We start from the raw sequence: 23019 nt of genomic DNA on the forward strand, positions 1-23019 counted from the left end.
TCCTATAAATACAGAAACCATCAGAAATAACCCTAGATCAGAAGTTCCGCCACCGCAAGGCTCTGTAGCCACCGAAAATCAATCTAGACCCCATTCCGGCACCCTGCCGGAGGGGGGAATCATCTTCGGTTGGCATCTTCATCATCCCGACGACCACCACGATGAGGAGGGAGTAGTCCACCCTCGGGGCTGAGGGTTTGTACTAGTAGCTATGTGTTTAATCTCTCTCTCTCTCTCTCTCTCTCTCTCTCTTTCGTGTTCTTGAGACGTCACGATCTTGATGTATCGCGGGCTTTGTTAATATAGTCGGATCATATGGTGCTTTCCCCTCTCTATCTTGTTGTGATGAATTGATTTTTTTCCTTTGAGAGTTTGTTGTTATCGGATTGAATACTTTTATGGATTTGAGAGCACTTGATATATGTCTTGCATATGAATACTCGTGGTGACAATGGGGTATCGTATTGATTCACTTGATATATGTTTTGGCACTCAACTCGCGGATTCCCGAGGTGACATTGGGGTAATCTATGCAGAGGAGTTGATGCACGTTCTTGTCTTTGTTTCTCCGGTAGAATCTTGGGGCACTCTTTGAAATTTTTTGTGTTGGATTGAATATTATGAATTTGAATTTGCTTTGGTGTTATTTTAGTATGAACTCTTGGTTAGATCGATAGGAAAGAATAGCTTCGTGTTATTTTAGTACGAACTCTAGGATAGATTGATCGGAAAGAATAGCTTTGAGGTGGTTTCGTACCCTACAAACAATTCCGTCTTATCTTCTCCGCTATATAGGAATTTTGGAGTGATTCTTCGTTGCACGTTGAAGGACGGTTATATGATCCAATTATATTAGCATTGTTGAGAGATTGCACTAGCAAAAGTACGGACCCTAGGCCTCATTTTTAAGCATTGCAATACCGTTTTTGTGCCTGTTTACTATTTGCCACGTTGCTGTTTTTATTTATTCAGATTATTAAAATATATTTTTACCATCCGTATTACACTTTTATCACCATTTCTTCGCCGAACTAGTGCACCTATACAAATTGTCATTGTATTAGGTGTGTTGGGGACACGAGAGACTTTTTATTATTTGGTTGCAGGGTTGTTTGAGAGAGACCATCTTCATCCTGCGCCTCCCACGGATTGATAAACCTTAGATCATCCACTCGAGGAAAAATTGCCACTGTCGTACAAAACTCTACGCTTGGAGGCCCAACACGTGTCTACAAGAATAAAGTTGCGTAGTAGACATTAGACTGCAACGGACTAGTTTTTTTGCCACGGAAATTTAGTTATTATCTGGAGGAGTTGGGTTTCTCTGTGCTGGAGCAATTTCTATGAACACCGGAGTTGGGTTACTATCTTCTGGAGTTTGGATCTTTTACAAAGACCTTGTTTATAGCCCTTCAGATTCTAACATATTCTTCTTGCCCTTACATGCCTTGTATTGAAGAATGGTGCTTCAATTATAAAACATGCTATGTGAGAGAGATGGAAATAGGTACTAAACTATAGAAATGCATGACATATTGCCTTGTATTTTTGTTCTACATACATCCATTTTTATCCATTTCTGCGAGATGTAATCCAGACAGAGGAAGTATGATATGCTCTTATCTCTCGAATTTTCATGGATTCAATATTGTCTATGTACGAAGGGAGGCCAATTTAGTTGCTCACCAATGTGCTAGGTATTCTCTAGCTTTACTTGTTAGTTCATGTACCTTTGATGTAATCCCTGACTTTTAGATTAAGACAATTCAATCGGACTTATGCCGTTTGAATGAATGAGAAGGCCTCATAGGCGATTCTTAAAAAAAGAGGAAAAACATCTTTTTTTAGGAAAAGAAAAACATCTAGAAGAGTTGTATGTGGGTGCTCCTATTTCGCGTGTTCGGCGTCGGGGAACCCAATCGGCGCCCACTGCAACGCCTAGTGGGCTGCCCCACGAACCCACAGAGCAATAAATCGTCTCGCGAAAAAACCCACAAAAATATGCTTGCACGATAACTCAAATTCCCGCCGATCGATTGTCGGATTGTTCAGCTAACCACTACAACACCGAACACTAGTGGTTGGTGGCAACGTGAATTGGTCAAGAACCACTCGAGAAAAAAAGTTCATCAAATTTTGGAAAAAAATCATCAAATTTGAAAACAAAATTTCATCAATTCGAAAAAATGTTCATCAAATTTGGAAAAAATAATCAAATTTCAAAAAAGTTCATCAAGTTTAGAAAAAAAAGTTTGTTGAATTTGAAAAAAAAGCCCAGAAAATTTGAAAAAGTTCATCATTATTTAAAGGAAGCTCATCGAATTTTAAAAAAAGTTCAGCGATTTTTAAAAAAGTTCACGGATTTTGAGAAAAAAGTTCATCGATTTGAAAAAAAATCACCGAGTATGAAAAAGTTCATATTTCTTTTAAGAAAATCATCGACTTGAAGAAAGCATTCACATTTTTGTGAAAAAATAGATAGGAAAAAAGGAAAAAAAAGGAAAGAATGAATAAAAGAAGTAAAAATTAAAGGAGGTTGTTACACTTGCGTACCTCGATGAGGGAGGCTGTTGGTTCGATTCATAAACAATGCTTTTTTGCTGATTAAGACACAGAAAAAAAATGTTGGATTGGCGGGCCCAGTGCAGGGAGCTTCAAGTGCCCATTTGCAAAAACACTAGTAACGGGCGTGGAAATCCCTATTCGATGCATTATGCATTGAAGTGCCCGTTTGCAAAAACACAAGTAACGGGCGCGGAAATCCCTATTCAACGCATTTACATCGAACTGCCGTTGTTTCGCAAAGGGGAATCAAGCGATCGTTCAAGCTGGGCCGGCCTGTTTAAGCATTTCAACGTCCCCAGTTTTAAGGTTCCCAGACGATTTTTTATTGCTTTTGGAAACTTCTAGAAGGTTCCTGAACCGGTTTTTCCTTGTTCTTTTTTTCTTTATCCTATTTTCCTTTTTCCTGTCTTTCTTTTCTCTCCTTTCCCTCTTTTCTGTTTATTTTTATTTTATTTCTCTTTCGTTTTTCTTTCTTTCCTTTCATTTTAGTTTTTATTTTCAACTTTATTATTCTTTCTTCAATTTTTTAAAATCATTTAAATCTTCCTGTTTTATAATCCTGCTCATAAATCCGAAAAATGTCCTGGATTTTCCAAAAATATTTGCATTTAAAAAAAATCAGAATTTGGAAAAAATGTTCCCATTATAATTTTTTTAAATGCTCATGTTTCAATTTTTAAAATGTTCATGTTTCAAAATATTTAAAATATTTCATGTTCCCATTTTCACAAAGTAAAAAAAAATTCATGTTTCAAAAAAGGTTCGCAAATGCCATCTTTTCAGGAGTTCGAAAAAATTTCACATTTCAAAAATTGTTTGATTTTCAAAAAATGATCATTTTTTGAAATTTTGTTTGGTATATTTATCTTCGAAATGTTCACAACTTAAATTTTTTTTGTTCCTGCTTTCAAACATAGTTCCCAAATTTGAAAAAAATGCTGATGTTTCCATTTTGCAGGAGTTTCCAAAATTATTCACAAATTTCGCTTTTTTTTTTAATTTGGCTTGTGCTTCTCAAAAATTGTTCTGAAGGTAATTTAAAAGTTATGTGAAACATATTTTTTTTACATTTTCAAAAATTGTTTGCAATTTTTTTAAAATGTTTGTGTTTCCAATTTTAAGGAGTGCTAAAAGCAATTCATGTTTGCAAAAATTCTTCACAAATTTTAAAAATGCTTGTGTTTTAAAATTTTCTTTGGGAGTTTTTAAAAATGTTCTCTTTTCCAAATTTTGTTTTGGAATTACAAAATATGTTCCAGTTTCAAAAAAGTGTTCATGATTTTCAGAGAATGTTTTCAGCTTTTCATGATTTGCGCCATCTTAGGAAAAATTGTGTCCGTAATTTCAGAAATTTTTTGAATCTGCGCTGGGGTTCGATTCTTAGTAGTTGTGTTGTCCTATAATCACTAAAGCTCGTTGGCTCAGCTGGTTGTATCACCTTTTCTCTCGGGATGAGATACTGGGTTTGATACCCCACGAGGGCACATTTTTTGCAGCCAGGACTCGATCACATTCTGTCGCTACAGTCAAAACAGAAAACGGCATAGAAAGCCGGCCAACTGGAAGCTCTGTGCAAAGCTCCACCAACTTGACGCAAAGAGCGTCATATAGGACTTCCCAACGGGCGCCTGAAGCGACAAATAGGGTCTGCCGCTGTACGCGGGCTGCTTGTGGAGGAAACGGCGCGGCCCTCCCAAGTTTACAAGCCAATGTGGTCCTAAGCTTTAGGCCCATCTGGCCCGTACAACACACCTATCTTCTCACAAGAAAAAGACGACGTTCTTCTCACGTGGGCCAGGGCCATGGCCGAGTTCTTAAGACCCAATCCCACCAAACCCCTCACCAATTCTCTTATCCCCTCCTCATCTTCTCCCCGCACCCGACGACATCGCGGGAGAAGGAAGGAAGCATCATGGCCGGAGCAGCAGCCGCCGCCGCCGCCGTGGCCTCCGGCATCTCGATCCGGACGGTCGCCGCTCCTAAGATCTCGCGCGCGCCTCGCTCTCGGTCGGTGGTGAGGGCGGCCGTTTCCTTAGGCGAGAAGGCTTACACGGTTCAGAAATCTGAGGAGATCTTCAACGCTGCCAAGGTGCTATATCTCCCCTTTCTCTCTTTCTCTCTCTCTCTGTGTCTGTCTCTCTCTCTCTCTCTTAGTGCCGCGTTTGAGATTTTCTCTTCCCGGTTCATCGGGGGAGGAAAATGCGGATTTTTTCTGAGTGCAATTGTGGAGAGGCGTGCGTGTGTGACCAACTTCAAAAGTTCTCGGGTAAACTTGGACAAAATTTGCATGTTTTTGTGTCTGGTATGCGAATTGAAGGCGTAGTATGACTAGATTAGAGGTTGAAAATCAGGGCCCTTGTGCTGCCTAGATGGGCAATGTCAGCATTTGGCAAGGTCAAGGTCAACTGTATTCTTAGACCAGATTGCTAGGTGTAGGCAGAAATATTAGCATAGACACAACATCGATCGTCAAGTTTCACGCACAGAATTAGTCTCTGTGTACATGGTGGGCAACTACGTGCATGTTTGATTCTGCTACCTGCATTTACAACCATGATGAGAATATAAGGTGGAATGGTTGCCATAAGTAGTTGGATCCGAGAAATGTAAAAGTGGGCAGTGCATTTAACCATGCTCTTAGTCATGTTTTTGGTCTTAGATAAGTAGTTGGCATAATGCGTTGACAGATGTTGAACTGTTTGGTGCTGCTCTGTTTGGATTTAGTGAACTATCATGAGATGGCGCAGTCCATCCTCATCCAGAGCATCGTTACATTCTTCTATTATTTGAGATCTTACTCACATTTTATTTTCATTATTATCTGATGTGGGTGTTTTACTGATTGATGTCTCACTTCTTCACAGGAATTGATGCCTGGAGGTGTTAATTCACCAGTCCGTGCCTTCAAATCAGTCGGCGGGCAGCCCATAGTTTTTGATTCTGTGAAGGGCTCTCATATGTGGGATGTCGATGGAAATGAATATATTGATTATGTTGGTTCCTGGGGTCCTGCAATCATTGGTCACGCAGATGACGAGGTACATCCTACCCTCCGTCCCAAAATAAGTGCCGTTGACGTAGTACAACTTTGTATTAAAGTTGTACTAAATCCGCGATACTTATTTTGGGACGGAGGGAGTATTTCATAAAATGTATGGGGTGGAATGTTTCTACCTATATATTTTGAACTGCTTTATTGTTGCCCAGAGTGAATATTTGATGATTGAAAGGCTTGGTAATTTCTTTGTTGTACTCGGTAGGATTAATTTGACTAATCACCATTTTTTCCATAAAAGAAATACCACTAGCTTAAGTACATGTGTTATTCATTAGATTGTGTGATCAAACTGCTGGAATCGCCTAATACTATCTCAGTTCAAAACTTTTGAGGAATCATGAAGTTAGGACTAAACATATCTTGCTTTATTTGGAAATCGCAAGATAGAAACTGACTGACCATTCTGAACCAAATTCAGCGTTACTAAATGCTTGTGTTTAATTCAGGTGAATGCTGCACTTATTGAAACTCTGAAGAAGGGAACTAGCTTTGGTGCTCCATGTGCGTTGGAGAATGTGTTGGCTCAAATGGTCATCTCCGCTGTGCCGAGTATCGAAATGGTTCGTTTTGTAAACTCAGGAACAGAAGCTTGCATGGGAGCACTCCGCCTTGTGCGTGCATTCACTGGGAGGGAAAAGATCCTCAAGTTTGAAGGCTGTTACCATGGCCATGCAGATTCCTTCCTCGTTAAAGCAGGCAGTGGTGTTGCCACCCTCGGCCTCCCAGACTCCCCTGGAGTGCCTAAGGGAGCCACTGTTGGGACTCTAACAGCACCTTATAATGATGCTGAGGCAGTTAAAAAGCTGTTTGAGGATAACAAAGGGGAAATTGCTGCAGTCTTCCTTGAGCCGGTTGTCGGCAATGCTGGCTTCATTCCTCCGCAGCCTGCTTTCCTAAATGCTCTCCGTGAGGTGACCAAACAAGACGGTGCACTTCTGGTCTTTGATGAAGTGATGACTGGTTTCCGTTTAGCTTATGGTGGGGCACAAGAGTACTTTGGAATCACCCCTGACGTGACAACCTTGGGGAAAATTATTGGCGGTGGTCTTCCAGTTGGTGCTTATGGTGGGCGGAAGGATATCATGGAGATGGTTGCTCCAGCAGGACCAATGTACCAGGCAGGAACCCTGAGTGGAAACCCTCTAGCTATGACTGCCGGAATCCACACTCTCAAGCGTCTGATGGAGCCTGGCACCTATGAATACTTAGACAAGGTCACCGGTGAACTTGTCCAGGGTATATTGGATGCGGGTGCTAAAACAGGGCACGAGATGTGTGGAGGACACATCAGAGGCATGTTCGGATTCTTCTTCGCAGGTGGCCCAGTGCACAACTTTGATGACGCCAAGAAGAGCAACACCGCAAAGTTTGGGAGGTTCCACCGTGGAATGCTGGAAGAAGGCGTGTATTTGGCACCATCCCAGTTCGAGGCAGGTTTTACAAGCTTGGCACACACAACCCTAGACATTGAGAAAACCGTGGAGGCTGCCGAGAAGGTTCTTCGTCGGATATAGATGATTCGGATTGCAAACCTTTTGGAGCTCTTCCTTCTGTTGTACTCTGTTAGTTTGTACGTGGCTGAAGTTTAGTTTCGTATTGTATTTTGTTGTGCAGCAGCAGCAGCAGTATATTGTCTCTAGCCCATTTCTCTTCTTCGGAATTAGCATTTGGGGTGATTTTGTCTTGGCAATAAAACTTTGGCTACGACCTCAATTTTCTTCTCCTATCCCATCTACCTGTTCAATGGATATTTTTGCACCAAGTAAAGAAACCAGCAAATGTAACCGTTGTGTCGTTGCGTGCCTAAAGATGTTGGACTAATGGTGCTGGTCGCTGTACATCTTCTTGTCTCGCTAAAGCCAAAGAAGGAAAAAAAACAAAATTTCTACTTGAGCACGTTATGTCAAATATCTTACCCCATGTAGTGCCAAACAAACCAAATCTCCCCTATTTCATTTTCAGATATGATGCTCTTTTCAGGTTGACATCGTGCTTGGCTGGTGATATATATTCCCTTTAACTCACTCTCTTGTGCAACTTGATTAGGTCCGTCCAATTGTTAGGATACAAGTGCATGTTGCAAAGGTGTGGGGGTCTCTTTCATCAATCGATTCCATCTTTTTCCACACAAAGAGAAGGCACATCATTCTCTCTTTTTTTTAATCATGAACAAGCTGCCGCCATCGCTCCCTTAATGGAGCCGGCCTATCAAGAAATCTTCATACAAGTGCCCCTAACCACCAACATTCTCGACCTGTAGTCGTCACCATTGAAACCATAAATTGATTTGAAGCGCCTGCCACCAAATCTCGTTGTCTTGCACACATGGTGAGAAACCCTAACCTTATTGTCCCAATAAGACTGCATGAATCTATGTCAAAACTCCATCAACTATGTTCCAATGAACGAACTCAAGGAGGATCGGAGCCCGAAAGATCAGCTCGAAGATGAAGCGCCACCATCCGCCACCTCACCGCTCCAAGAGAAATAATAAACTCTAACGTAGACTACTAGCTGAATCGAGGCACCAGGAGGCTGATTGGTTCACGCCTATGGTAGCCTTGCCAAAATTGGTCACCCCAATAATGTGGAGCAGGTTTTCACTGCCAGCGATTTGCCAACGCGCGGGCATACAGAGTAAACCGGCTGCTGAAATATTGGCGTGGATCCGATATTTTGGTATCCTCCAAACGCATGCCAACTCTAGTAGTCAACGTCAATTAATTAGTAGGGCAGCCCCCGGCTGTAATCTAAATGCCCCTCGAAACTGCCCACCCTATTGTCAGTTGTTGGAGTGGCGAACAGGGGAGGCGGGTCCTCGGGAGTGGAAGGAATAGATTGATTCGAAAAAAAAAAGGCCTAGAGACCCAAGGGCACATCATTCATTGTGCTGAATGCTTAATTTTGCGGATAAAAGGAAAATACACAAACACACACGAATACATCACCATGCGGAGCGTCCTCTGATCACAGTTAGAATTAGGTTAGAAGGTGATAGCTAGTTGTCAATTGGCAACAGTCATCTCTTCGGGTGTTTGTTGGCTTTTCTTTTCTTCACAAAAACTTTCGATCATCAAACATCATGCCAACATAAAGAATATAGGAAGTAATAAAAATATATTTTATCCATGTTCCTAGGGCACCTGGCAACACTATAAACACGGGAGGACTCAATGGGGCAATCATCGCCCCTTCCTCACGGGAGTCATACAAACTCTTTTTTTCACACTTGAAGTCAGACAAATCTTGTTATAGTAGACAGTCGAGAAGTTATCAAGCTAAGACCCCAAGAACCATCATAGCATTTTCTCAAAAAGAAAGGACCATCATAGCAGAACAGCAAACCATCCGATACAGAGAAGACATCCCTTCCTTCCAATCTCTTCACCTTGTGTAAGTACCAAAATCACTTGTGATAATTTTACATTATGGAGAATGATGCATAATTCATTTTTATGCAAATTCTGGCAAACTCTTGGTTATTCATGTTCAGATTAGTACTATGTCCTGTTTGTTGATTGTTGGTAATGAGACCGCTAACCGCTCATGCCGATCGGTAGCATGCTCTATTTGCTGTATTGCATATACTTACGAAATAAAATGAAACATCTGCGCGCGCTCTCTCTCTCTCTCTCTCCACCAGAATCGACCTGTTCTCTTTTTTCTTGCTGCTTGAACCGTTGATCGCTCGTAACGAAGACATGTGATCCGAACCGTCCAATTCAGATCCAACAAAGATAGGCCCACAAGGTCAGCGAGACACAAAACAGCGAAACAGCGTTGTTGCGCCGCTGCGAAGCTACACGTATTGGGGGTTCTCAGCCCGAATTCTCAAGTTTTGGCGCCGAGGGGGGCCAGGGACCCGTGTCCCGCAACTGGTGCCGTACCCATCCGATGGACAGGCCCATGGAGCCCCTCGTCCTGCCCTCCACAGCTTTCGCTTGAATCTCTCTCATTCTCTCCCCCTCCCAAGTTAATTCTCCCCATCTTTCTGACCAGCTGCCACCAGCCTCCTCGGCTGCTCGCTCGGCTGCGTTTTGACGGGTAGCTAGCTAGCTAGGGCCTTGGCTGGGAATGGCGGAGGATGTGGGGAGGAGGAGGATGCAGCAGCAGCAGGAGGAGGAGGAGGATGAGCGTTTGAAGGCGGCGGCGGCGGCGGTGGAGGAGGGAGGAGGGAAGATGAAGAGGAAGCGGGGGAGGGTGGAGTTGCGGCGGATAGAGGACAGGACGAGCCGGCAGGTTCGCTTCTCCAAGCGGCGGAGCGGGCTCTTCAAGAAGGCCTTCGAGCTCTCCGTGCTCTGCGACGCCGAGGTTGCGCTAGTTGTCTTCTCTCCCGCCGGCCGCCTCTACGAGTTCGTCTCCTCCGACACCAGGTATACCGTATATCCGTATGTATACTTTATACTAATCTAAATTTTCTCTAGTCAGCTATCTTTTGTAAGTATCCGTGTGTTTTCTGCTGTTCTTGGCAGCTAGTACTTTTGCCTTTTATCTTGCACCGGCGCTCTTGCATGTTCTTGTTTCGGCCGAGCACACACAGTTTGGTCTAGAAAATCATTGCCAACTGCCGCGGATCGTGTTTAGGAGCCCGAGTTCGCGATGTTTAGTTCTCAAACTGAAGGATCTGTGCATATATAGCCCGACCAAAAATATGATATGTAGCTGCCCATAGCCACGCCGGATTATTTTTCTCTGATTTTATGTTGCATTTCTTTGTTTCCACGGAGAATGACTTATTTCCCACAGGCGTATCATTGGAATTTTGGCAAAATTAAGCTGGGCGTCCTTCTGTCAGTCTAGTTAAATATTTCTCTGTGCCTAAAAGCTCCCACTGCACCTGCACGTCGCGAGTGCCTTTTTCCGTAATATACATTCAGCAGCTAAATATGAGATGCAGCAATCCTGCTGTAAGACTGTTATAAGTTACTGTTAACTGTGTACATGTTGCCCCAGTACGTACTACTTGTGTGCCAACCTTAAAAGAACACACACTAGTTCGAATACATGCATAATATCACTCGTATATAAGTGCAAATTATTGCATTTCTACCACCACTGTATACTTTTCTATGCAGATTATGCCATTCTCTTTTATTAGCATTAGCATACATATATAGTTTTGATAGTGAAACTGCCCTTGATTTTTTTTAAAAGCCCTTTTGTGAAGCTAATGCCGATCAATCGTGTTCTAGTGTGAAGTTATCGGATCAGTTTTTCTTACCTTGTTAACAGATACAAAGTATTTACTACAGTATGTTATTACACTAGATTCATTTTAAATTTCCTATTTCTATTTTATTTTTTGCAGCGTTGAGCAAATTTTTGGTCGATGCAAGGACATTCCCGACACGATAATTGATGATCTGAATATAGCAGCACGAGATTCCAGGGGTTATTGCAATATACAGGTAAGGAATATGTATGTATGTGTGTACATGTTAGGTTAATTAATTATTCTACCAGCTTCATAGTTAGATTCATGTTTGTATTATGTATATGTTATTTTGGGTACACATATGAGTAATTAAACAACTTATTGTTCATGTGCTATCTGCCAATTGAATTCATGAGCCTAACTACATATACTCCCTCTGTTATTATTTACTTTGCATATAGGTTTGACCTAAGTCAAACTTTATAAAGTTTGACTGAGTTTATTGAAAACAGTATGAACATTTACAGTTGACAAGTATATATAATGTGAAAATATATTCAATGATGAATCTGATGGTATTGATTTGGTATTGTAAACTTGGTCAAAGTATTCAAAATTTAACTTAAGATAAAACTAATATGCAGAGGGGGTACATGTAAATTATCTCAATACTGATGCACATGATTCTCAAGTTGATCACAATATACATGTGAGGAATCTTGTTGTGTGCTAAGGTTATAGGGAGGTAGAGGAAGGGCTCTTGCGCTGGAGGGACAATATAAGTGTTATTCTTCTGATTCTAGCTTGCTTTATTCCTCGTAGGGAGTCCTTTTTATTAGAGGACTAACCATCCAATCTAAGTAGCAAGCTGAAAGATATATTTTTAAATTAAACAATACACTACTTAACATAGGAATTGGTATCTCTTTAATATCATAATTGGGAGTTGCCATGGTAGGGCCATGTACTAATGTACATAACATCACACCCCTCCTAGAGATGCAACTCGTCCTTAAGCTGCTAGGTGGGGCGACCATGGTTGCAATCTGACGAAGTCCATTAACAATATGTGATTTCACTGCACCTCATGTCTCGAACTAGATAGTAGGGCTTTGGTCCTGTGTTTGAAGTGGAGGCCCTCCTGGCCTAGGGGAAGACATTGTATTACTCTGTTCCAACACGAAAAGCCTCGTTGCTAGAAGATGTGGAAACTCTATTGTCCCATCTTCATTGGTATGTCATGTTGGGAAACATAGTAGAAAAAAATTGCCCTACGATCACCTAGGAACAATATGAAGATGCATATAAGGTTTGGATCAACAATTTTTACTGACTCTGAAATGCAGCGGAAGTAGATGAGTCGGTATAGGTCGTACTTTGAGTCCCTTGAAACGTTGATGACGATCCCTCGAACAGAAGACCAAAATCACGACATGTGTACTTGGTTGCAAGCATACGGTCTTCACGATCCGGCAGCGCTTTGCCGTCCAGGGCAAATCGTCGCTGTAGAATTAGAGGGAGGAGATTAGAACCACACATGGCTTCTAATTATGAAGATTAGAGGAACTAGGTCTACCTCAAATTAGATCAACTAGAACTAGAGGGGGCTCCAAAACTTGTATCATCAAAAGGGCCAATATCTCAAGTATATATAGGTTAGAGGGGGGAGACTGGCTTCCACCAAGGAGGGAAAGACCCTCCTTGGGGTGCTGACCAAGGGGGAGGAGTTGGACTCCTCAACTCCTCCCCTAGTCCAATTCGGGGGCCCCAAAAGGAGGGGGGGGGGGGCACTTCCTATTGGGCCACGGTGGCCCAATACTCCTTCCAACACTAGGCTTTTTAAGGCCCGTTGATATTAAATAAATATAAAAGCCCTCTAACAATCATTAGAGAATTTTACTATTAATGTAACACATCTGGAAACATTTTCCACCTATATATTATTTATCGATAATATCCGGTATTGCCCGATAAACTCCGAAACCCTTCTGGTGACCCCGAAACACTACCTGTTCCTCTTGAAACTATTCCCAATATTAATGAAACAATTGCACATATAAATCCTCGATACTCTCATCCCACTAACACTTAGGAGATCATGATTACCTTAAGCTTGTGACCCCGTAGGTTCGGTAAATCATAGACATGAAAGAAATTCCTTCATTCAATGATCGATAGCGGAACCGGGGACGTCCATATCGATCCCTATGATTACACGAATGACATTCGAGTGAACCTTTGGTTATCATGTGATGTTCCCTTTGCTTTGCGATACTTTACAAAACCCGAGGTGTGTCGGTATCCTCTTGAGTCATGCACATGCTCATTATACCGTCATCCTCGTTACCGGTTTTGTTCTACTTTCTCGTTGAAGTGTTCCAGCATCCCCGTGACGTAGTCACCTGTGTCTGGCCATATGATGATTGATGCCGTCACACCGAGAGGGTCCTAAGAATATATTTCCATCGTCGGAGGAGCAAATCCCACTCTCGACTATCTAGTCTCTTGTCAAACTTTCTGATGGACCTGTAAGTTGTCATTATGATCACCGTGTTACATATGAAGTTTGAGCAACCCTAAAGTTCACTGTACTGTAGGAAGTGACTACGATACTCTCATGGTCTAAGGAACTAAAACACATACTAACACTCCGAGTTATAACAATTGATTTCAGACGATATTATCTCAAAGTATAACAAACAAGTTTGGGTCGATTCAATATGATCATTCTTCTAACATCATACTCTCAATGTTCTTTTAGGACGATCGTTACACTTAACGACATCCTAAGATCCGGAAAACGTGATCATCAACAACACCTGAACCTGTTTTAGAGGCAAGACTAGGAACCTATACTTACCGTTTATCATTCCATAGTGCATATGAGTTTTCCATTGAACCACTGATTCTAGGATCATACCAGTTATATCATAAAATATAAATTCTTAATTATGAAAATAGAAATATAATAATACAATATTATTGCCTCTAGGGCATATTTCCAACATGGCCTTGATGCTTCACACTAATTACTTGAAGGAAGTGTAATGGCCTTTTATCAAACCCATGATGTATGAGGTTCCATTGCTCCTGCACGGGCAGAGGCCCACCAACATACCATCTCACACTCTGAATCATAGGCTTCTCAACCCGCGCCATGAAGTCCATCTCGTCCTTGAGATGCTAGTTTGTGAAGGTGACTAAGGTATTTAATTACCTGTACCTTGATTATCTATGAACTATCTAAGGTGCACATCATAAAAAGAGACATGGAAGATAAAATCGACTAGACAATATGAAGCTTTGCCCCCTAGAAGACAGAAAAGTTGAGGATCGTGATGTTGGAGAACATGCTACGCAAAACAAAACAAAATTACCATGCATGGACCAAACCAAGATACACCATTGAGTTGCAAGCAAGGAAATTAGACCCCCAAGAATCACGTCAAAGCAACAAGAAGTTGGTGATGTTAATGAAGTCCTCTGAATCCCGCATCAAGGTTATACCACTCATCCACGAGGTTGTTCTCCTTGCATAATTTTGCCCGATCAAACGCCAGTGTGTATGACATCTCCAAGGTATCCACTCATACACATGTGGACCAGCATACCAAGAGCAGTGGGAAACTACAAGATGGAGTAGCAGCAACACACTGGTAATTAGCACTATATCCAATCTAGAGGAGAGGGAGGGGAGGTGGCGCCCAACATGAGGGTGTGGTGGCCGGGGCGGCTTGGGGTGCCCTCCCTATGTACCCTGCCCTCTATTTATAAGTGGCCAAGGGGTGAGGCGGCCAACCCTAGGGGGATTCGCACTCCACCAGGGACTCGTTGATGGAGTCTAACTCCACCACATTGCCCCCACCAGGCTGCCTTGCCCCTCAAGCAAACAGGGGGTGCAAGCAGGCAGAGGGTCTTCTCGAATGTTCTAGAACATTACAAAGCCTTCCAAAACTTTCACAAGCTTCAATCATATTCTAGAACCTTTCGGTACTTCCCGAAACACTTCTGAATATCACCAGAACACTTCCAAGATCCTTCGAAACACTTTCGAAACCCTTCTCTCTCATTCTCCATAAATTCATACTATTCCTAAATGTTACTCTATGTTAAGCATGTGAAATGTTCGAGCATATGTGGACATGTCCGGAAAACCTTCCGATTAATAATCGTCAACGGGATCTGGTCACACATAACAAATCTCACATATCATCGAAGATCCTTATCGAGCAAACCTTCTATCATCACATGCAATTCCTTTTGCCACACGGTACATTACACAACCCGAGGCGAGACTTTGACATACCCTATAATCAACTCCTTGATCAGTATACCTAAGTATCCTCGCTACTTGTTTGTACTATTTTCTCTTCTCCATATTCTAGTATCCTCGTAACTAACTCTTTGGTCACAATACATGGCTAGGCAACGTTGGACACCGTGATAACGAGTGGGCCCAAAGTGTATCTTTCCATCGCCTGAGGGGCAAGTACAAATCTTGAAATATCTGGAACCATGACATATTTTTGATGTATCTGAAATTTACCTTTACAATTGCAAGTTATAGAATTACGTTTGATGACCCCGAAGCATAGTCTTATTTCAATCTTTTGCACCATAAGTGAGAAATTTTCAACTCTTCGCTTGGTATCCCAAGTGGGGAACCGAAATATGTCAAAGGGAATTCTCCTTTGCATTTGAGGGTTCTTATTAGAGCCTCCATTTTACCTTGTCGCACATTGATTGGGATCATAATGGTTTTTGATAGTTATCTTTGAGCCAAGTGTATCCAAACATAAGTATGGAGAGTGTCTTTAAGAAATACCAACTGCTTACCATCAGCTTGCACGACCATAAGGTTATCAACTATATGTTTATTTATTGTGAAATCATGGCATCTTGCATTAGACAAAGTAGTTTGGACTTTGGAGCAACCCTTGCTACATGGCCTTCTTTGCGACTAAAGAAGATCGATTGTTAGAACAAAAAGGAGAGGGGGAAAGGGGTCACCCAGCTTGGCTTGCAATAATTTTTTTCTTAGGTACAACATTAAGCATGACATATGGAGTGCTTGAAGGTAGAATCATAATGGCCCAGTTGATCCATTTTGTTCCAAATCCTTTTGCTCCCAAAATTTGCAGTATGGTATTGTGTTCAACTTTGTCAAAAGATTTTTCAATATCTAGCTTGAGGATTATGATCTCTTCTTTATTATTATTTGTGGCACTAATATAAATTTTTGAACCACTCCAAGCAATCTTGGATAGATCTTTCATAAGGAAGCCATACTAGTTATTGTGTGCTTGTTTCAAGAAAAATTTATGTAGCCTGTTAGCCAGTAGCCTCGTAATGTTTAATAGAGAAGAGTTAAGCCGATTGGTCTGTAATCACTAGTGGAGATAGGAGTAGAAATATTGGGGGTGAAGACAATAAAGGATAAGTTTGTGCTATCTAGAGAGACTGGTCCATCAAAGAAGTCTTATTTGCACAATTTGCGGTTCTTTTATGAACCTTCAATTAGAATTCATGTTTCAAACTTGATGTATTTGTCTCTCTATTTTTTATCTCCACTGTATATTTAAATTTGATGCATTAGCCCACACCAAACTTACAAGTTTACTATTATCAACTACTATTATTTGAACTTTAAGTTATAAATTACCTCATTACATCATACACATAGAAAGGTAAACATCAAATTCTGCTTTCAACTTTTCTGCCATGCAACCTGATAATTATTACTCTCTCCGATCGAAAAAATTGTCGTGGTTTTAGTTCAAATTTGACTATCGAGATCGAGGTCTAAGAGCTAGAGGGGGGTGCGAATAGTCCCATTAAAGATTTCTACTCCAATTTCAATGTTGTTGGTAGTTTTTAGAACAACATAACTAGGACTAAGCAACCCAAAGAACTTAAGAAGCAAGCTGTCAAGAGTACTAGACAATAGAAGATTAAAGCTTACAAGTAACTAGGGGACTAGGATTAAGAGAATGCAAACGCTCGTGATGTGAATATATTTTCCCTTGGTTCAGATAGTTGGCGTAATCCTAAATCCATGTCGATGGAAACTTTGAATCCAAGGTTCTAAGATCACAACGATCCCAGATGTTTCGCCCACCAAGTGACCCATTAAGCACATACAACCTATTACATCATGGCTTGCATTAAGAATCCTCACTAAGGGTAGATCTTCACCAAATAGGTGATCTTCAAGCCTGTACAAATTTTGTAATCATTCACACGAAGTAATCAAAGGATCTAAGTGACTCCTAACCGTCTAGGCTATGACACCATCCAATAGTAACAAGAAAGCAAGGTTCTTTATAGGAACTCCTCAAATTATCTTCAAGCAAAGCTCTTCCATGAATCAAAGGTCCTATCTCACACAAGAATAGGATTGTTGTGTGATTGTGTTGTATGCACCCTTGTTGGACTCCTTAGAATAGGAGTATGAAGTACGCAACAAGTCTTCCCTCAATGAGAAACCAAGATATCAATCCATGGAGATAATGGTATATATCCTGCAATAATTGAGTGCTTGCAACAAAAATAAAACTTCACTAGTGTCCCCAATAGTTCTAACAAGGGTGTCAACCTTGTTAGTCTTACTAGTTCCACAAGAAACTAAAAGATAATGTGTGATGAATATTTTTTCTATTTTTGGAATAAAACAAAACTAAAAAAAATATAACAACGTGTTTGGACTGGGGTTCATAGGTTCACCAAGTTTAAATTTGCAAAATACAAAAGTGTGGTAAGTAAAATAATCATGTGAAAAAGTGCACAATGAAATATCTCATGCTCATGCCAGATTAATGAATGTGTAAGCTCTTATATAGGCAATAAGCCCAAATACTATTAAACTGGGATCCTATCTGCATCTAATAGCTAAATAGCCCGTCTATAGATGGAGATCCTCTTCACATCATATGGCTTTAAATGTAAACATGAGTAATTGCATTTAGCAAGATGACATATTGCTATGTTTAGGGGACAATGAATCTTGTACTAAACCTAAACCTTGGTGGCAACAATTCAATACAAGCCCTTTTCACTTTCTGCCACTGCGGTCGGTTACTTGCAAGAGTGAACCCAACTATGCACACCTCTTCCACTATTGATTATCGATCTAAACTAGCCAAGAGTAGACAAGCAACTAGAAAGAAATAATCTATAGATCAAACAAAAGGCATACAATTTCAAACATAAAGAAATAATTCGTCACATGATCAACATCACCACTACGAATACATCAAATAAACCATAATCATTAGGGTAGCTCATATCGCTATTGTATTGAACATCTAAAACATCAATGTGGATAGATTACAACTTTGGCTACTACCATGAACCCGTATCGAGGGGCTTGACTACTCACAACTCATCTTGGAGCGTGGTGATGATTGCTTCCCCCTCCAGCAGAGTTTCGGATCAAGGCTAAAAACAAAGATTGCCTCGGAAACGTGATGTGGAGGCGATGAAAAAATGCTCCATAATTAGGGTGAAAGTTTTTGGGCATTTATGGGCCATCAGGCATCGGAGGCCAGCCGGGAGGGTCCCACAGGTATTAGGCGCCATGTAGGTGCCCATAACCCTAGAGCGCCTAGGCCCTATGGGACCCACATGGGGTGGAGCCAAGGCTCCAGGGTCTTCTAGTGTCTTCAAACTTCCCGAACCATTTTAATTTTAATTTTTCTCACACTTTCTCTAGGGATTTTCCTGAAATTACAAAAAATACCAAAACAAAATTGGGAACTAGCACTAGGCACATGATTAATATGTTAGTCTAATAAATTCAACAAGAATTATTCCCAAAATGTATCTAATTAATAACAATATAGGGTGATTCATACAAAAATTATCCATATGTTTGAGACGTATCATGGTGAAAGAGATGGACTTTGGCATCATGGATTCAAGAAATGTGCTTCTTGATCTTCAAAGAATCAAAGATGTGACATGGAATCACCCAAGACCTTTTTCTTTCCTTTCTTGCATTTTATGTCGCTTTATATTTGGTGGCTGACGAATTGAGTAGAGTGGCTTGCAACAGGTGGAATGAGCAAGTGGACTATCATTTGAAGGGTATTTATGGTTACTGTTAGGAAATATGCAACTTGTATTTCCAGGTGGCCATAGGCTAGCATATATACACGTATAGGTGTAGTACAATAGTCAAAAAAAACTTAACTATAAAACGGGGAAAATACAAAGAGGTGCATTACTAAATATATATAACTCTAACACCCCCTTCAAATTCATGGTGGATCAACAACTCTAATTTCGAGAGATAGAAGTCGTGTTGTGCTCTAGTCTAGGCCTTCATAAAGAAATCCGCCAACTGTGTTACTCGGAAGGAACATACTAAAGAGCAATAACCTGATCCTGCAAACCAACGAGCACAAAAGAAGCATCAACACCAATATGCTTGGTGAGTTCATGCTTCATAGGATCGCACACAATATTAATAGAACATATATTGTAAGACAAGAGCAGAGTATGTGTAGTGTGATAAACAACCAAACTATTGAAGTAACCACCATAACCAAGTAATCTCTACCTTCAAAAGAGGCATAGTTCACAAGTCACCGTCTACACTCGAACGGGAAACTACAGTCTGTTCTTCGTCTTCTAGGCAATGAGAGAACCACCAAGAAAAACACAGTAAGCATAAAGTGAACATTGATCCGAGGATCGCTAGCTCATGTAGCATCCAAATAGGCATGAAGCTGTAATGAACTGGAATGGGGAAAGAACCGATGGTGAGATATCGTGCCATGAAGATATCAGAGAACATGAAGGAGGTGACTATACTGAACCAAAGAGGGACCAGAGACAAACTCACTCAAAATATGAACTGGATAAGAGATATCCTGACAAGTGACAACTACATAGACAAGACTCCCAACAAGATGGCGATAGTACGTCAGGTCAAACAAGGGGTCACCATTGATAGCATGTGAGCTCCGTCAGAGTCTCAAGAATGCGCTCATCGGTGAGAGCAACACGAGCAAGAACATCCTGGATATACTTTTCTCGGGAAATGAAAAGCCATCAGAGGTCAAAGAGACCTCAAACACAAGGAAGTAGCAAAGAGAGCCAAGATCAGACATAAGAAAGTGCTCACTAAGACGGGCCTTTACAAAGGCAATATACTCAGGATCCTCGCTAGTGATGATCATGTCGTCAACATATAAAGGAGAGTCTGACCACAAGAAAAAAGGTGGACAAACAACGGTGGATCATGAGCACTTGCTAAAAACCCAGTGGCAGTCACCAGGCAAAACACTCAATGAGGCGCAAGAGGCTTTCTTAAGGCCATAAATAGAGCGACAGAGATGATAGACCATGTTGTTAGGGAACATAATACCGAGCTGGGGGCTGCATGTAAACCTCATCATGAAGGTCACCATTAAGAAATGCATTCTTAACATCAAGTTGAGACACAGACTTGTGGAGAATAGAGGCCACAACAAGAAGTGTCCGACTAGTGGCCATATAAGCCAAATGAGCAAATGTCTCATTGTAATCATGACCATGCTCCTACTGAAAGCCACGAGCCATAAGACCACCTTTGTAAAGGTCAAGAGAACCATCAGAGTGGGTCTATTAACCTTGTAGACCCATTTACAAGTGATGGGACGGACATAGGCAGAAAGAGAAAGAAGACCCCACATGTCGTTGCATTCAAGAGCTCCTCTACCATCACAAGCTGCCATTCAGCAGGATGAACAACAACTTCACAATAAGAAGTCGGTTCAAGAATAGCACGCCAGACATAGAAATCGGGGCGATCAATAGGCGGTAGCGTACAAGCATGCAAGCCATAAGTAGGCTAAAACAAGGAAGATAGCACATCAATAAACGCATCCACAACACACGAATGGAGAACACAAAAGTGAGGAAATGATGGAAGAATACAAGGAGGAATCACGGGGTAGACTACGGTGAAGGAGATGGAGAAGTCATCCAGGAGGAAGGTGCAAAATCTTGTGACAACCGAGGTGAGGAAACCATGGGTGGAAATGTCGTGACTGCAATAGTCGGAGAAGCAAGGAAATATGATAAATGGACAATGCCTCAATGGGAGCGATAGGAGTGTCAGAAAAAGTGGGGAACGAGATATACCCTCCGCTGAAAAGGTTGAGGAAGATGGACGCGGGTAGAAGGGACGAGACTCATCAAAAGTCACATCCCAGGAAATCCGCATCTGATGATCTATATGATCCCAACAACACTTATGCTCATAACTATAGCCTAAGAAGACATACTCGACAGACTGAGTGGTCAGTTTGATGCGCTCACGTGGGGCAAGAAGAACATAGCAAACACAAATAAACAAATGAAGCACCGAACAATTAGGAGAATGATCAAAAAGATACTCGAAAGAAACGCCACCCTACAAAGCAGTGGATGGCCAAAGATTGATGATATAGGTGGAAGTGGAAAGAGGCTTAACCCAAAATTGAGGCGGAAGAGAGGCGGCGATCTTCAACGCATGAGTCATATCAAGAAGGTGACAATGTTTGTGCTCGGCCATGCCATTCTAAGCATGAGCACCGGGACAACAGAATTGAGAAAGAGTACCCTACTCGGCAAGACCTCCAAGCAACATCTTCAATATATACTCTCTAGCAGAGTCAGCACGGAACACACAAATAGGCATGGAGAATTGAGTATGAACCATGGCAGCGGAATTCTTATAAATATATAAAATGTCACAACAAGAAGACATACAATATATTCAAGTGTGGCGAGAGAAATCATCTATAAAGATAATATAGTAGGGATGACCCCCTTTCCAGCCAAAAAGAGTTGCACCACAAATCTGAGTGAACAAGGTCAAAAGGGCACCGAGAGACAATCACGTTATGATGATAAGGTAGTTGGGCCTGTTTGCCAAGCCGAAAGCCCTGTCAGTCTAAAGACACACCACTTGAGACTGATCCAAGAAGGCCATGTCAAACTAAGGACAAGAGATGAGAGCCATAGAAGTCACTAGCGATGATGCCACTGCTAAAAAGAGTTGATAGAAAAGGCAACAGAGGCGGAAAGGCTGGCGACGATGGCAGTGGAGGGAAGGTGAAGCCAGCTAGGCTCCCAGAGGCCCTGGGAGTCATGGCGCTGGGGGCCAGCGCCAAGGGGAGCATATTGTGATGGTCTAGAATTGAACATGAGTCAAAGTCGAGAATGACCCTACAATCAGAGTGAAAGTGCTAGTTATCGACTAGAGGGGGGAGGGGGGTGAATAGGCAATTTTTATGAAAGTCTTCAAAACACGAGGGCTTTGAAGACAAACAGTAGAAATGAACCTATTGATATGCAGCGGAAGGTAGACTACACTAGACAAGCCATAGTCAAGTAAGCAATGAAGTGAAAGCACGAAGACTATCAGCAGCTAGGTAGTATGGATCAGGATGGAAGATAGTATGAAGCCAAACAAAAACAGTCGTCACACAGTGAAGTCAATCAGATCATGCAAGCAGGCAATGACTTCACGAAGACAAACAATAAGTAAAGAGAGGTAAAGGAAAGAACCAGGTTGCTTGGCGAGGACAAGGATTTGTTGGACCAGTTCGAGTTGCTGTGACAATTGTACGTCTGGTTAGGGAGGCTGAGATTTAACTCAGAAGACCGCATCCTCACCTTATTCCCCTTGAGCTAAGGACACACAGTCCTCGCCCAATCACTCTGGTAAGTCTTCAAGGGAGACTTCCAAACCTTCACAGATTTCGTTCACCGGCGATCCACAATGACTCTTGGATGCTCAGAACGCGACGCCTAACCGGTTGGAGGATTCACAACCCTCAAGTGTAACAAGTCTTCTGATCACGCAGACAGAAAGACTTCAGTGATGCCTAACACTCTTTGGCTCTGGGTGTTTAGGGCTTTGTCCTCGCTAGGATTTCTCTCTCAAAGGCTTCGGAGGTGGGTTGCTCTCAGACGACAAAAGCCGTGCACTAACTCTGAGCAGCCACCAATTTATGGTGTAGGGGGTGGGCTATTTATAGCCAGGAGGCAACTTGACCTGATTTGTCCGAAATTACCCTGAGTCACTAAGGGGAACTAACACGTGTCCAACGGTCAGATTTCAAACACACGCGGCAGCTTGACTTGGGCTACAAGTAAAGCTGACTTATCCAGCTCTGGATAAGATTTGCTCTCATTGTCTTTGCTAGAAGACATAGGATTTGGTTGAGCATCACTTCAGTCACTCTGACTTTGTTCACTTGGACCCCAC

General features: G+C 41.8%; 2 protein-coding genes across 2 annotated transcripts in view; both read left to right on the plus strand.

Moving 5' to 3' along the window:
- Positions 1 to 4374: 4374 nt before the first annotated feature.
- LOC123151833 (glutamate-1-semialdehyde 2,1-aminomutase, chloroplastic) lies at positions 4375 to 7336 on the plus strand. Its single transcript, XM_044571478.1, has 3 exons — positions 4375 to 4654; positions 5430 to 5603; positions 6070 to 7336. Exons 1-3 carry the CDS (start codon positions 4478 to 4480, stop codon positions 7135 to 7137), a joined length of 1419 nt encoding a protein of 472 aa, XP_044427413.1. The 5' UTR covers positions 4375 to 4477; the 3' UTR covers positions 7138 to 7336.
- Positions 7337 to 9518: 2182 nt separating this feature from the next.
- The window catches only part of LOC123151834 (MADS-box transcription factor 51), a 42100-nt gene continuing 28599 nt past the window's right edge, over positions 9519 to 23019 (plus strand). Inside the window, exons 1-2 of the mRNA XM_044571479.1 lie at positions 9519 to 9996; positions 10932 to 11031. Coding sequence (XP_044427414.1) covers positions 9698 to 9996; positions 10932 to 11031 — 399 coding nt within the window. The 5' untranslated portion in view covers positions 9519 to 9697. The remainder of the gene's footprint in view (positions 9997 to 10931; positions 11032 to 23019) is intronic.

Source organism: Triticum aestivum, chromosome 7A, assembly GCF_018294505.1.
Source record: "Triticum aestivum cultivar Chinese Spring chromosome 7A, IWGSC CS RefSeq v2.1, whole genome shotgun sequence".
NCBI classification, from domain to species: Eukaryota; Viridiplantae; Streptophyta; class Magnoliopsida; order Poales; family Poaceae; genus Triticum; species Triticum aestivum.